Here is a 14,934-nt window from a genome sequence, read left to right as displayed (position 1 = left end):
TATTCATTCATTCATTCAATCGTACTTATTGAGTGCTTACTGTGTGCAGAGCACTGTACTACGCGCTTGGGAAGTCCAAGTTGGCAACATATCGAGACGGTCCCTACCCAACAGCGGGCTCACAGTCTAGAAGGGGGAGACAGACAACAGAACAAAACATATTAACAAAATCCGGCACTTAGAACAGTGCTTTGCACACAGTAAGCGCTTAACACATACCATTATTATTATTATTATTATAAAATAATACATATATTCATTCATTCATTCAATCGTATTTATTGAGCACTTACTGTGTGCAGAGCACTGTACTACGCGCTTGGGCAGTCCAAGTCGGCAACATATCGCGACGGTCCCTACCCAACAGTGGGCTCACAGTCTAGAAGGGGGAGACAGAGAACAAAACCAAACATATTAACAAAATAAAATAAACATGTACAAATAAAATAAATAAATAAGAGTAATAAAGAGCCTCTCTTTATAGCCCTGCTGATATTCCACATCCTCTTTCTCTGATCAATTTTTCTGCTCCCTGGGCCATATATTCCCACCTAACAACTCAGGGCATTCCACCGCCAGAATGTAGGACGTCTGTACATATCAGTGTCTCACTAGTTAAGCGTGAATATCCGTCTTTCAGTCCTCCTCTTCCTTCTCTCTGAAACGAAGGGCCGAACAACAAAAACGCCGGGTTCGCAACTGATGCCGTTTCAAGAACGTCACTGATGGGGCCAGTTTCAGCTGTGCGGTGAAGGAGCTGGGCATTATGAAATTCAACAAAGGGGCAGGATCCACACACCCTTAGCAAACAAATCCTCTTAAGACATCTGCAGGAATTCATCTCTTTGGGAAGCCCTGAAAAAACGGCACAGGCACCTCTACAAAGTCACGTTCGGGATTTACGTTTCAAGTTCTCTGGACGTTTTTTTCTGCGTCCCCAAAGAAAAGGACGACACAAAACACGGCCTGAAGGACTCACTCTGAAAGAATAGTTCAACCCTGTTTGCATTTCCCTCTTCCTGAAATGGAGAAAGCAGTATCGCTAGGGGAACCGGTATCTGTCAGTTGAAAAGAAGTTGTGGGTACTGACATGAAACCAGCACTCCAAGCATTCCAAAATGGTGAAGCTTTTGGTTTTCAAAACTTGCGTACTTAAAATGATATGATGGGTTACGAAATTTGAGGAATTCCTACTCTTTCTTGCTTCTCAACTGTCTGTGGAATTTGAAAATATGGCAGTTTAGTGACTGTGAAGACAGTTCTTCTTAATCTATGCTTAACTTTCAGCCTGTTGACAGTTCGCTATCCACCCTTTGCTAATTCAAACCCCGAAAGGTCAGCTCTGCTATCTGAAGGAAATGTGAACGTCATTTTTCCCCCTTCTCCCCTGTCTTGTTGTCCGTGTACACCTTAAATGACACAGGATGAACTATGACAGCTCATTTTCATCTCAAGGATAACAAAAGAGTTCGGCATTCCTCTGACACGCCCGTAAAAAATGTCCACTACCATGTTGAAGCCTGGACTCTGGCCCAAGTACAATCTTTATCGGGGAGATTTCATCGAGTCGGGAGAAGTTCCGCGTAGCTTAAGGAATGTTTATTCAGTTCTGTTAAATCAACCGACCCTAGACTGGAAATGGGTTGGTTGCCCGCACACGATTTCTGTCCTGAATTTGGGATTGTTTAACTCAGTCTGCCATTTCCTGTCCATGGCCTTTATGACACCACCATGAGGAATGTGTCAATGCAGGACAAATCTGAAACGGTGATTACGAACCTTATTTGGGCTGTACAGAATCACTTCCTTGGAGCCGCGTTGCAATCGCCACTTTTATTTATCCTAATGATCGCCCTTTCTACTGTCTCATGGAAAAGGAAATCTTTTAAACTTTCACCTTTCAGTTTGCACTCTGAAAATCACAGCAGTGAAAGTAACAGATAAGAAAATCAATCCCTGGGAAATGAAAGAAAAAGGCAAATTCCTTCATTTACTACTATGGTGAAGGGGAAAGAAGGACCGCTAAGATGTGACTTCAGAAAAAAATGTTTCTCTGGTGAACTGTAGCAAAATGAAGGCTTATTGCAATCGACATCTCAAATTAACCTCTTAGTGTGACTTCAGACCTCGTAAAAGAAACAATTATCTGTATCTGCCCGCCGTTGACCCCGGCCCGTGTCCTACCTCTGGCCTGGGATCCCCTCCCTCCTCAAATCCGCCAAACTAGCTCTCTTCCCCTCTCCAAAGCCCTACTGAGAGCCCACCTCCTCCAGGAGGCCTTCCCAGCCTGAGCCCCCCTTTTCCTCTGCTCCTCCTCCCCTCCCCATCGCCCTGACTCCCTCTCTCTGTTCTACCCCTTTTCCTGCCCCACAGCACCTGTGTATACTAGTGCATATTTATTATTCTATTTATTTTATTAACGATGTGTCTATATCTATAATTCTATTTATCTAATCTGATGCCTGTCAGTTTGTTTTGTTTTGTTGTCTGTCTCCCCCTTCTAGACTGTGAGCCGGTTGTTGGGTAGGGACTGTCTCTATCTGTTGCCAAATTGTACTTCCCAAGTGCTTAGTCCAGTGCTCTGCACACAGTAAGTGCTCAACAAATACGACTGAATGAATGAAGAACTGAATTGTCTCTATCTGTTGCCAAATTGTACTTCCCAAGTGCTTAGTCCAGTGCTCTGCACACAGTAAGTGCTCAACAAATACGACTGAATGAATGAATGAACTGTCTCTATCTGTTGCCAAATTGTACTTCCCAAGTGCTTAGTACAGTGCTCTGCACAGAGTAAGTGCTCAACAAATACGACTGAATGAATGAATGAATGAATTGTCTCTATCTGTTGCCAAATTGTACTTCCCAAGTGCTTAGTACAGTGCTCTGCACACAATAAGTGCTCAATAAATACGATTGAATGAATGAATGAACTGTCTCTATCTGTTGCCAACTTGTACTTCCCAAGTGCTTAGTACAGTGCTCTGCACACAGTAAGTGCTCAACAAATACGACTGAATGAATGAATGAATTGTCTCTATCTGTTGCCAAATTGTACTTCCCAAGTGCTTAGTACAGTGCTCTGCACACGGTAAGTGCTCCACAAATATGATTGAATGAATGAATGAATGAATTGTCTCTGTTGGCAAACTGTACTTCCCAAGTGCTTAGTCCAGTGCTCTGCACACAGTAAGTGCTCAACAAATGCGATTGAATGAATGAATGAATTGTCTCTATCTGTTGCCAACTTGTACTTCCCAAGTGCTTAGTACATTGCTCTGCACACAGTAAGTGCTCAACAAATACGATTGAATGAATGAATGGTCTCTATCTGTTGCCAAATTGTACTTCCCAAGTGCTTAGTACAGTGCTCTGCCCACAGTAAGTGCTCAATAAATACGACTGACTGACTGAATGAATGAACTGTCTCTGTCCGTTGCCAAACTGTACTTCCCAAGTGCTTAGTACAGTGCTCTGCACACAGTAAGCGCTCAATAAATACAACTGAATGAACAAATGAATGAAGGTGGGGCATTCTGGGAGTGATGAACCCATGGAGTCGCTACGGGTCAGAAACGACTCAACAGCATAAGACATTCGTAAAGATGGAGGAGGTAAAGGCTGGGTGTCTTTCTGCCCCTTTTTAAGATGGTGGGCGCAGCGCGGTGATGCTCTACAGAAGCAGCGTGGCTCGGTGGAAAGAGCCCGGGTTTCGGAGTCGGAGGTCATGGGTTCAAATCCCGGGTCCGCCAATTGTCAGCTGGGTGACTTTGGACGAGTCACTCCACTTCTCTGGGCCTCAGTTCCCTCATCTGGAAAATGGGGATTAAGACTGTGAGCCCCCCATGGGACAACCTTGTATCCCCCCAGTGCTTAGAACAGTGTTTTGCACGTAGTAAGCACTTGACAAATACCATCATCATCTAGCAGGCCAGAAATCGAGGGTCCAGAATTAAGCTGCCTGGTGTGCTTGGTTGAGAGGTTGTGGAGGGGAGGCAGGCGGTGGGGAAACACTCGGGGAATCGACCTCCGCAAAACGATACGTATATCCACGTCTTCCGCAAGCCCCTCCAATGGTTGCCAATCCACCTCCGCATCACACAGAAACCGCTCACGATACGCTTTGAAACATTAAACCAGTCTGCTCCCTCCTTCCACACCTTGCTGACTTCCTACTCCCACCCAGCCAGCTCTCGTTGTTTCTCTACCGCCACTGAATCGTGAGCTAGAACAGTGCTTTGCACATAGTAAGCGCTTAACAAATACCATCATTATTATTATTACTGCTGATGCCGTGTCCACATCCTGGCCTGAAACTCCCTTCCCCTTCATATATGAAAGATCGTCACTCTCCCCAGAAGGTAAGTAGCGGAGCCGGGATTAGAACCCGACAAGCAGCGCGGCTCACTGGGAAGAGCCCGGCACAGGTCATGGGTTCAAATCCTGGCTCCGCCACTTGTCAGCTGTGTGACCTTGGGCAAGTCACTTAACTTCTCTGTGCCTCAGTTACCTCATTTGTAAAATGGGGATTAAGACTGTGAACCCCACGTGGGACAACCTGATCACCTTGTATCTCCCCAGCGCTTAGAATAGTGCTTTGCACATAGTAAGCACTTAACAAATACCACCATTATTATTATTATTATTCTCTCCCCAACCTTTGACTGCACTTCATCCTCTAAGGGATAAAGTTTCTCCACGCCGGATTTAGATGGGGGGATGGACATTCAGCTGATGAGAAGTGAGTCAATTTTGCCCTTATTTTGTCTATTAATTTGTTTACGCAGTTCTTTCCAAGTTAATTCAAATCATTCCCAATGGAAAAAAAAAAATCACTTACCCCGATATTAAACATCCCCTTGAAGTAGTCTAGGTTTGCTTGGATAAACCAAATGTTGGTGAGACCTAGTTCGTCACTTCTGCTCTTCGCTCGGACCAACGACAGCTCCTTATTTTCTATCAATATCACCTGGATGGCAGGTACGAAAGAGACGATATTCAGTTCCGTTATTCTGTTTATGACGCATTTACAACTACAGTGATACAAACGTGTCAGTTCTGCTCGAAGAGAGTAAACGTTGCCGAAACTGATAGGCGAAGGGCTACGTTTACATTACCGGCATGGCCCTTTATGATCAAGGCATAAGAATTGTGTTCTATTAGTAGATGAAGCACAGTAATTGAGCTTGAAACTCCATCTGCAATATCCTCAGGAGCTTTAGGACTCCCTTCGTCTCCTTCCTTATTCTGCGCTTGAAGTCCGTGTCTGCCGGAATACTGCTATGGATTCCTGCCCTTCTTCCTGCCCGGGTGCTGGAGGAAAGTGAAGCCGCAGGGTACGGGCTAACCTACCCATTTTGTAAGCTTATCTTTGCCGAGTCAGAAGGGCAGAGGGATTCATTCATTCAATCGTATTTATTGAGCGCTTACTGTGTTCAGAGCACTGTACCAAGCGCTTGGGAAGTACAAGTTGGATGGTTTTTCCCCCTTGTGCTTGGGTGGATTTCTGATCCGTGCCCATCCCAACTCACAGGGGAGGATCGGGCCTGTCGAGAACTCGCCTGAGAGCTACGTGAATTTGCACTACTTCCCGTAATTTCAGCATCTAAAAGTCTCTGGCATTAAAACGACCATAAGTCAGAACCTAAGTGTGGGACATATCCAAGAGTTACGGGATTTAGAGATGCCTTTAGAATACCCAAGTCTGGACTGCAGATTGGAAGGGGATCTAAGGTTCGTTGCTGCTAGATTGTATATCCCAAGGAAGAGGGCTCACGTATTAACTTGGTTCTATTAAGCCTGTCCTTCGTGGCATTCAATTCCATGCCCTGGAATTGATGAACTATTGACGATTGGTAAAGATAAGCAGTCATTCCTTTCCCTTTGGTCAAGAATGAAATGGATCAAGATTGTTAACCAGCAAATTTCTTTTTCCCCGCTCTCAACTTTTCTCATTCACTCATTCAATCGTATTTATTGAGCGCTTACTGTGTGCACAGCACTGCACTAAGCGCTTGGGAGGTGCAAGTCGGCAACATATAGAGACAGTCCCTACCCAAAAACGGGCTCACAGTCTAGAAGGAAGAATTGTCTCATGACGATCCCTAGGCCTAGGACACTTTATCCCTGCAGGCCCAAGTTCCTGTACGGTAATTATGGTACTTTTTAAGCGCTTATTATGTGCCAAGTACTGTTCTAAATGTTAAGGCAGATATAAGTTAATCAGGCTGGACACAGTTCCTGTTCCACATGGGGCTCACAGTCTTAATCCCCGTTTTACAGATGAGGTAACTGAGGCCCAGAAATCCGCCTCCCCGAGGAAATTTTCCCTAAGTGGAACTGAGGATGTACCTCCTGAAGGCTGATCCTCTTATTGTTGAAATCTGGGCTAATGCAAATCCAATCCTACGTCTGTAAGCTTCGGGCTACCACGAAGGGAACTTGGGTTTCGGGCCTCCGGCATTTGGAACATCTTTCCAGGAAATTCCCTCATTCCGAAGGGCCAGAACTGAGGATGCTCCAGCACAGAAGTGGCAATCCAGTCATTTAAAATGAGCAACAGTAGTGGAGGGTTAGTTGTCTGAACAGGAGAAACAGAGTAATGCCAAAACCATGGTGTTTGCATATTCTTCTTAATACAAGCTTATCCTGGACTGTCTCAGCTACTTTGTAATAGAAGAAAACGTTTCATTAAAATTGAACTATAGGCTTATTTCACATTCCCTTCTTCAGTGCTAAAATTTGCAGTTTTCCTTTCTCCTTACAGTCACTGAACGAAAGGTTATTTCTGGGGGCGTCTCTGCCGACCTTACAGTTTGGAATTGAATACATTACTGTGGGATGATTTTAAAAGGAAAAGACAACATTTAAAATGGGTGCTTGGGCACCAGTTTGTGTGTTAACTATAACATGAAAATAGAATGAGTCATGTTTGACCAACTCATCTTCTTATGGCTGTTTCAATCTTCCAAAATATCATCAACTGCAAATAAAAAAAAAAAAGATACTCCCTTTATTTATTACCTGACATGATGGCAGGAGATAGGCCAGGACAATTCCAACATGGCCCTACGAAAGAAGACACAAACACCTTAATGCAGCCAGAGCAAACAAAAAGGAATGCTTCTCAACACGGCAGATGGAAATCACACGAAATAACATCGGCAGTTGAATGCTTCTTAACATAACAGATGGAAACCGAACGCTTGGCACGCGAAGGTGTGCTAGAAAATATCAGTAGGTTCAAGAGGGATTTGGTATGAATTCAGGGGCAAGAGATCTAAAATATGTTATTAGAGGGAAAGTTGGGGACAGAGAGGAGAAAAGATAAGAGCTATTAAAAGGCACCTATTACCTTGCATTATCTTGAAGCTACCTAAGCATTTAGGTCAGTGCTCGGCACATAGTAACCGCTTAACAAATACCACAATTATCATATTATTCTTATTATTGTTAATAATAGTAACAATTGTAGTGATGATATTTATTGAGCACCCACTGTGTGCAATGTATTATGGTAACTTCTTCAGAAAGTGCGACACAAGCCAGCGACATATTACTTGTGCATAAGAACCTTACACAATAATAGAGGGGACTGACATAAAAATACCCTGCTTTATTCACATAATTGTCCGATTTTGGGATATGTTTTGCAGCCCAAAAGCAGGAGCGGGGCTGTTATGGAGGGAATTAAACAACAATGCCAAAGACTTTTAGATGCTGAAATTACGGGAAGTAGTGCAAAATCATGTAGCGCTCAGGGAGCGGAAAAAAAAGAAAGACGAAACGAAAACAAGAGGATAGAAAGAAGAGAAAGGTTAGAGTTCAGTATCTTCTTTTGCAATCGCCTCAGTGCTGCACACAAAAGCCCCTCCAAGAATTATGGTAACAATCCCTCTCCCCGCCACCCCCTCTACCAGCGCTTAGAACAGTGCTTGGCACATAGTAAGCGCTTCATAAATGCCATCATTATTATTACGCTAGCACACACACGCGTGTTTCCCCACCAAAAAACCCCCTTTGTGGCTTGGTCTGTACCTTGGGTGTTCTGACGCTACCTTTCTTCCTACCCTAGTAACCACCACAATCAATGCTTTAAAAGAAAATAATTTCCTTCTCAAAAATATGCAGGGATGAAAGGAAACCGGGGGTCGGGGGGGATTATGCAGTGGAGGCAATATTGTGTGAGTAAAAATAAGTGGTAGTTCCAACAAGAGTAGTAAGAATAACTGACCAAAAAAATCCTCTTTTTTCCCAGGCCCCTAATTTGGCTTCCACCCGCTTTGCGCCACAGAAACCCCTCTCAGTCACCAGTGATCTCCTGTTTGCCAAATCCGACGGCCTCTACTCCATCCGAATCCTCCTCGACTTCACAGCTGCCTCTGACACTGTCGACCACTCCCGTCTCCTGGGGACATTATCTAAAATCTTGTCTTCACTGACACAGTCCTCTCCTGGTTCTCCTTGTATCTCTCTGCCTGCTCATTCTCAGTCTCTTTCATGGGCTTCCCCTTCCCGTCAAGGTTCATTTCTAGATCCCCATCAATTCTCCATCTACACTCACTCCCTCGGAGAACCCATTTGCTCCCAGGGCTTCAACTACCATCTCTATGTGCATGACATCATCATTATTATTATTATTATTATGACACCCAAATCTAATGATAACAATAATTTACGATACTTGTCAAGCGCTTACTATGTGCCGCGAACTTTTCTAAGCGCCGGGGTGGATGCAAGTTAATCAGGTTGGACCCCATCCCTGTCCCACATGGGGCTCACACTCTTAATCCTCATTTTACAGATGAGGTCATTGAGGCCCAGAGAAGAGAAATGAGTTGCCCAAGGTCACACAGCAGGCGGGTGGCCGAGCCGAAATTAGGACCCAGGTCCTTTTGACTCCCAGGAACATGTTCTACTCACTAAGCCATACTGTTATCAGCCCTACATCTACATCTATATTTCCATTTCCATCTCCAGCTCTGATCTCTCTTCTTCTCTGCAGTCTCACATTTCCTCCTGCCTCAGGACACCTCTACCTGGATGGCCCGCTGACTCCTCAAACTTCTTATCTTTCCGCCCAGACCCCGTCCTCCCCCTGCTTTCCTGTCACTGTAGACAGCACCACCGGTCTCCCGGTCTCACAGGCCCATAACTTTGGCTTTATTCTCAACCCACATATTCAATCTGTCGCCAGACCCTGTTGGTTCGACCTTTATAAATATCGCTAAAATCCACCCTGTCCTCCCCATCCAAACTGCTACCAAGTTAATTTAAGCGCTTATCCTTTTCCACCTTGACTGCGGTATCATCCTCCTTGCTGCCCTCCCTGACTCTTCCCCATTCTAGTCCATACTTCACTCTGCTTCCCGGATCATTTTTCTACAAAAAAAGTCCAATCCATGTTTCCCCACTCCTCAAGACCCTCCAATGGTTGCCCATCCACCTTCGCATCAGATAGAAACTCCTTACCGTCGGCTTTAAAGCACTCAATCATCTTGCCTCCTCCTACCTTACCTCCCTGATTTCCTAATACAACCCAGCCCATTCACTTTGCTTCTCTAATTAATAATGGTATTTATTAAGCGCTTACTATGTGCAAAGCACTGTTCTAAGCACGCCACTGTTCACTATACCTAAATCTTGTCTAAATCAATCAATCAATCACATTAACTGAATGCTTACTGTGTGCAGAGCACTGTACTAAGTACTTGGGAGAGTACAGTATATCAGAGTTGGGAGACACATCCCCTATACTTTCCAAGTGCTCAGTATAGTACTCTGCACACAGTGAGCGCTCAATAAATACGATTGAATAAATGCACGAATCAATCGAGCTTGCAGTCAAGAAGGGGAGACAGACATTAATAGACATAAATGAGTTTCAGATGTGTACATAAACGCCGTGGGGTTGAGGAAGGGGTGGATAAAGTGTGCAAATCCAAGTGGAAGGGTGATACAGAATAGAGTGGAGAAGAGGAAATGCCTTCAATAAGGCTTGTAGATGGGGAGTGTGATCATCTGTCAGAAATGAGAAGCAGCGTGGCTCAGTGGAAAGAGCCCGGGCTTTGGAGTCCGAGGTCACGGGTTCAAATCCCGGCTCCGCCAACTGTCAGCTGTGTGACTTTGGGCAAGTCACTTCATTTCTCTGGGCCTCAGTTCCCTCATCTGCAAAATGGGGATTAAGACTGTGAGCCCCACGTGGGACAACCTGATCACCTTGTATCCCCCCCAGTGCTTAGAGCAGGGCTTTGCACGTAGTAAGTGCTTAACAAATGCCATCATTTATTTTTTTTTTATATATGACGAGTGAGGATGTTCCAGGCCGGAGGCAGGACACGGGCGAGAGCTCGGCGGCGACACAGATGAGATTGAGCTGTGGATCTTGAAAAAATGATCCGGACAGCAGAGCGAAGTATGGACTGTGAACCCGCTGTTGGGTAGGGGCCGTCTCTACATGTTGCCAACTTGTACTTCCCAAGCGCTTAGTACAGTGCTCTGCACGCAGTAAGCACTCAATAAATACGATTGAATGAATGAATGAATGACTGGAGTGGGGAGAGACATGAGGCAGGGAGAGCGGCAAAGAGGTTGATGCGGAAATCAAGGCGAGATAGGATACGTGCTCGGGTTAACGTGGTAGCGCTTTGGATGAAGCAGAAAGGGTAAATTTTAGTGACGTTGTGAATGTTGAACCACCAGGATTTGGTAACAGATGGACTATACTGGTGAAATGAGAGAGATGAATTGAGGATAAAACCACGGTTACAGGCTGGTGAGACGGGAAAGATAGTGGTGCTGTCTACAGTGACAGGACTCGTTCATTCATTCAATCATATTTATTGAACGCTTACTGGGTGCAGAGCACTGTACTAAGCACTTGGAAAATACAATTCGGCAACAGATAGAGACAATCCCTACCCAACAACGGGCTCACAGTCTAGAAGGGGGAGACAGACGACAAACCGAAACAAGCAGACAGGATAGTCGCGGGAGGACAGGGTTTGGGTGGGAAGATAAGAAGTCCTCTTTTGGACATGCTAAGTTTGAAGAGTCGGCGGGACAACCAAGTAGAGATGTCCTGAAGGCAGGAAAACATGCGAGACTGCAGAGAAGGAGAGAGATCAGGGCTGGAGATGTAGATTTGGGAATCATCCTCAAAGAGATGGTAGTTGAAGCCATGGGAGTGAATAAGTTCTTTAAGGGAGTGGGTGGAGATGGAGAAGGGGACTCAGAACTTGAACCTTGAGGGATTCCCTCAGTTAGGGGATGGGAGGCAGAAGGGGAGATTGTCAAAATGACTGAGAATGAGTGGCCAGAGAGATGGCGGGCGGGGGACAAGCTAGGAGAGGACAGCATCAAGTGAAGCTGAGGTTGGATAATGTTTCCAGGAGGAGAGCGTGGTTAACAACGCCGAAGGCAGCTGAGAGGTTGAGGAGGATTAGGTCGAAGCAGAGGCCGTTGGATTTGGCAAGACGGGCGTCATCGGTGACCTCTGAAAGGGCGGTTTCTGTGAAGTGAAGGGGGCGGAAGCCAGATTGGAGGGGGTCAAGGAGAGAACTGGAGGAGAGGAGCTTGAGACAGCGGGTGTGGACGGCTCACTCAGGGAGTTTGGAGAGGAATGGGGAGATAAGTGGAAGGAGCCATGGGTCCAGTAAGTTTGAAAGCAGTGAAGAAAAACCCTCCATGTGTCCGTCCCAGCTCCCTTTCTCCTTATTCTTAGATTGTTAGCCCCTTGGGGCCAGGGACCATGTCTCTAGCTCATCCTTGTTCTTCTTCCCCACTGCTTAGTACAGTGCTTTGTACCTAGTAAGCGCTCAATAAATACGATTGAATGAATTGAACGAACTTAAAAAAATACTACCACACTATTTCCACTGCAGACCACAGTGGTACGGGTGACCACACCAATGTGTCCGTCTGTTGTTGTATCGTACCCTCCCAAGCCTTCAGTACAGTGCTTTGCACACAGTAAGCGCTCGATAAATACAGCCAGACGAAAGAATACCAGTGAAAGAACAATGCGCTTCTGAAAACGGCACAGAATACAATCCGGTGTTCCTATATCATCAATCGTATTTATTGAGCGCTTACTGTGTGCAGAGCACTGTATTAAGCACTTGGGAAGTACAAGGCACTTAGGAAGTACAAGGCGCTTGGGAATTTGGAAAAAAAATTAATAAAGGTCTCATGTCTGGGGAATTATAGCGTAAGGTAGAGCTAATGATACATTACCCCGCCGCTACAGAAATCCACAATTGTGTCACCGGGCTTGGCCAATCGTGTCACCATGGAAACCAGATTGTTCAACTGCTGCTGCTTCCTCACAGCGCGATCACTGGACATCTTACCTAAGGATGACAAGAGAAGTAGAAAATAGAGTTTACCTCACAGCGAATAATACTGTGAGTGGGAATACTGGGAATAAAATGGTTTCTATGGCAAAATCCTAGCGGTATTTGGGGGTGAGGGGAGGAAATTGGGGGAAGAAGAACAGAAGGTAGGGGATAAAGTAACTGCGAGCCCCATGAGGGACAGGCTGCGTGTGATCCGGTTTGTTCAATTGTCTTTATTGAGTGCTCACTGGGTGCCAAGCACTAGCGTGGCTTAGTGGAAAAAGCACAGGCTTGGGAGTTAGAGGTCATGGGTTCTAATCCCGGCTCTGCCACTCGTCAGCTGTGTGACTCTGGGCAAGTCACTTCCCTTCTCTGTGCCTCGGTGACCTCATCTGTAAAAGGGGGATTAAGACTGTGAGCCCCACCTGCTCCCCTTGTATCTACCCCAACGCTTAGAACAGTGCTCGGCACACGGTGAGCGCTTAACAGACGCCATCATTTATTTTTCATTTGATTTTTCTACTAAGCGCTGTAGCCTAGTAGCTGATTGTAGCTTTTCTACCCTCAGCGTTTACTTCACTCTGCTGCCTGGATCAGAGCACTGTACTAAGCGCTCGGGAGGGGACAATACAGCAGAGTTGGTAGCCACGTTGACTGCCCGCGACGAGCTTGCGGCCTAGAGTTTCTAGCCCTTCTCCCGACCCCACTGTTTTCAGCGAGGAGTAGAAAGGCCTAACCTTGGAACTGAGATGAGCTCTTTTTGGCTCTCTAGCTGAGAGGATTTTCCTACGCATGTAGTCTGTATTAGGAGGGAAAATTATCTCTCCCTCCGGCCCTTTCACGGGTTGTGAACGTTCGCCTGCCTCGGACAGGGCGGTCAGCTTGAAAGGAGGCAGGGCACGTGGCTGAGTATGTTCTGTGTTGGGTCCGTAATCCGTACACGTGTGTTCGCCTTCTGGGAATCAGACATTTCTGCTGGGGAGATTATATCCATGTGTGAGTGTGACTGGAACATGGATATGTGAACGACTGCGTCCCACATTCTCCCCACGGGGAGTTAATCCTTTTCCCGGCTGCAGCATTCCTTATTTGCGAGGTTCGGGGCCGTTTCTGGCTCGCGATAATTCGGTTGAACTGTCCTCTCCCAAGCGCTTAGTCCAGTGCTCTGCACATAGTAAGCGCTCCATTAATACCACTGATCGATTGAATGTAGGAAGAACTAGACGGTTCTTCTCCTGAGTCATCATCTTCGCTGTAAGTTCCCCCTCGTGGGACTTAGGGCAGACTAGCAAACAAGCGGCATCTTCTTGTTTTCCGAGCCAGTTAAAACTAAGGGTGTCAAAATGTTCACTGGGAAACTTCCTTCTTCAAACTTTTTCTCTCTGCAAATATTTCCTGTCCCTCCGAGCCAGCTTTTATAAAGACCCCGACTGCTAGAAACACAAGCAGAGCCTCGTGAGGACGCAAACAAATTAGAAAATCGGGATTTTGAGGTCTCGGATTCGTTTTAAAAGCAAATGTACTTTCTATTTTTATCACTGTACTGGTGTCTTAGATCCCATTTCGACAGAGCAGTGAAAGGAAACCACTTTAGGCTCTCTTAGCTTGGCTATAAATGATTCTCAGCTGAATGTTGAATCAGATTTAGCTCAATTTTGGATGAAATGACCTCATCTGCCTGGTGGCGTCGAGTCCTTTGGCCCTCCGTGCTCCGTGGATAACTTTCTCTTTCCCAGGCCAAGTTTATCAAATCCTAAATTTTTACACCATTTTGATGTTGGTCAATAATAATGACGACGATGATGATCGTGGCTTTCCACGTGCCAAGCACTGTATTATGTAAGCGCTGGGGTCGATAAGAGATAATCAGGTCAAGTCAGTCAATCACATTTATTGAGCACTTACTCTGTGCTGTGCACTGTACCAAGCGCTTGGGAGAGTACAATATAACAACAGACACTTTCCCTGCCCGCAAAGGGTTTACAGTCTAGAGGCTGGGACTCGCAGTCCACAGGGGAGGGAGAACAGACTTCGAATCCCCATTATACAGATGAGGAAACTGAGGCACGGAGAAGTTAAGTGACTTGCCCAAGGCCACACAGTCCACAAGTAGCAGAGCCGGAATTCCAACCAGGTCCTCTGACGCCCAGGCCCTCGCTCTTTCCACGAGGGCACGCTGCTTCCAGGCGCTGTTCAGACATTAGCCTTGCAAAAAATGACAGAATAAATCTGAAAGCAGGGATCTTTTTTCCATTTTAGGATGATATAATGTGGGAATACAAGCATATTTGTTCCAGCGCATCAAATAAGGCAATGAAACTCTCACAGTGTGACCTAGTATGGACGCTGTAATTTATAATATGCAAACAGCTGTCAGGTTTCGGGCCTAGGAACTCCTCAAATAATCCGTGCCTCACATTAGATACTTTTGCTTTTCCTTTTCTTTGCCTAAAGCAGCAACTTACTTAGCATGGCATAATTTATTTGTTACGGGGAGAAGATAATAAGCGGGCCCAATTTAGACTCCTCCTGATTTACTTCGAAAATATTTCTTTTGGCTCCCTCACAAAATGCTGTGAGAAAAGTAAAAGGCAAGAGAAAA

The 14,934-nt window shown here is 45.6% G+C and overlaps 1 protein-coding gene across 1 annotated transcript in view; it reads right to left on the bottom strand.

Moving 5' to 3' along the window:
• The window catches only part of GSTCD (glutathione S-transferase C-terminal domain containing), a 114,972-nt gene that overhangs the window by 37,172 nt on the left and 62,866 nt on the right, over positions 1 to 14,934 (bottom strand). Inside the window, exons 6-8 of the mRNA XM_038755132.1 lie at positions 12,232 to 12,347; positions 7,021 to 7,065; positions 4,838 to 4,966 (exon numbers count right to left, since the gene is read on the bottom strand). Coding sequence (XP_038611060.1) covers positions 4,838 to 4,966; positions 7,021 to 7,065; positions 12,232 to 12,347 — 290 coding nt within the window. The remainder of the gene's footprint in view (positions 1 to 4,837; positions 4,967 to 7,020; positions 7,066 to 12,231; positions 12,348 to 14,934) is intronic.

This window comes from Tachyglossus aculeatus, chromosome 12, assembly GCF_015852505.1.
Source record: "Tachyglossus aculeatus isolate mTacAcu1 chromosome 12, mTacAcu1.pri, whole genome shotgun sequence".
Lineage (NCBI taxonomy): Eukaryota > Metazoa > Chordata > Mammalia > Monotremata > Tachyglossidae > Tachyglossus > Tachyglossus aculeatus.
This window is presented reverse-complemented; position numbering and strand designations above follow the sequence as displayed.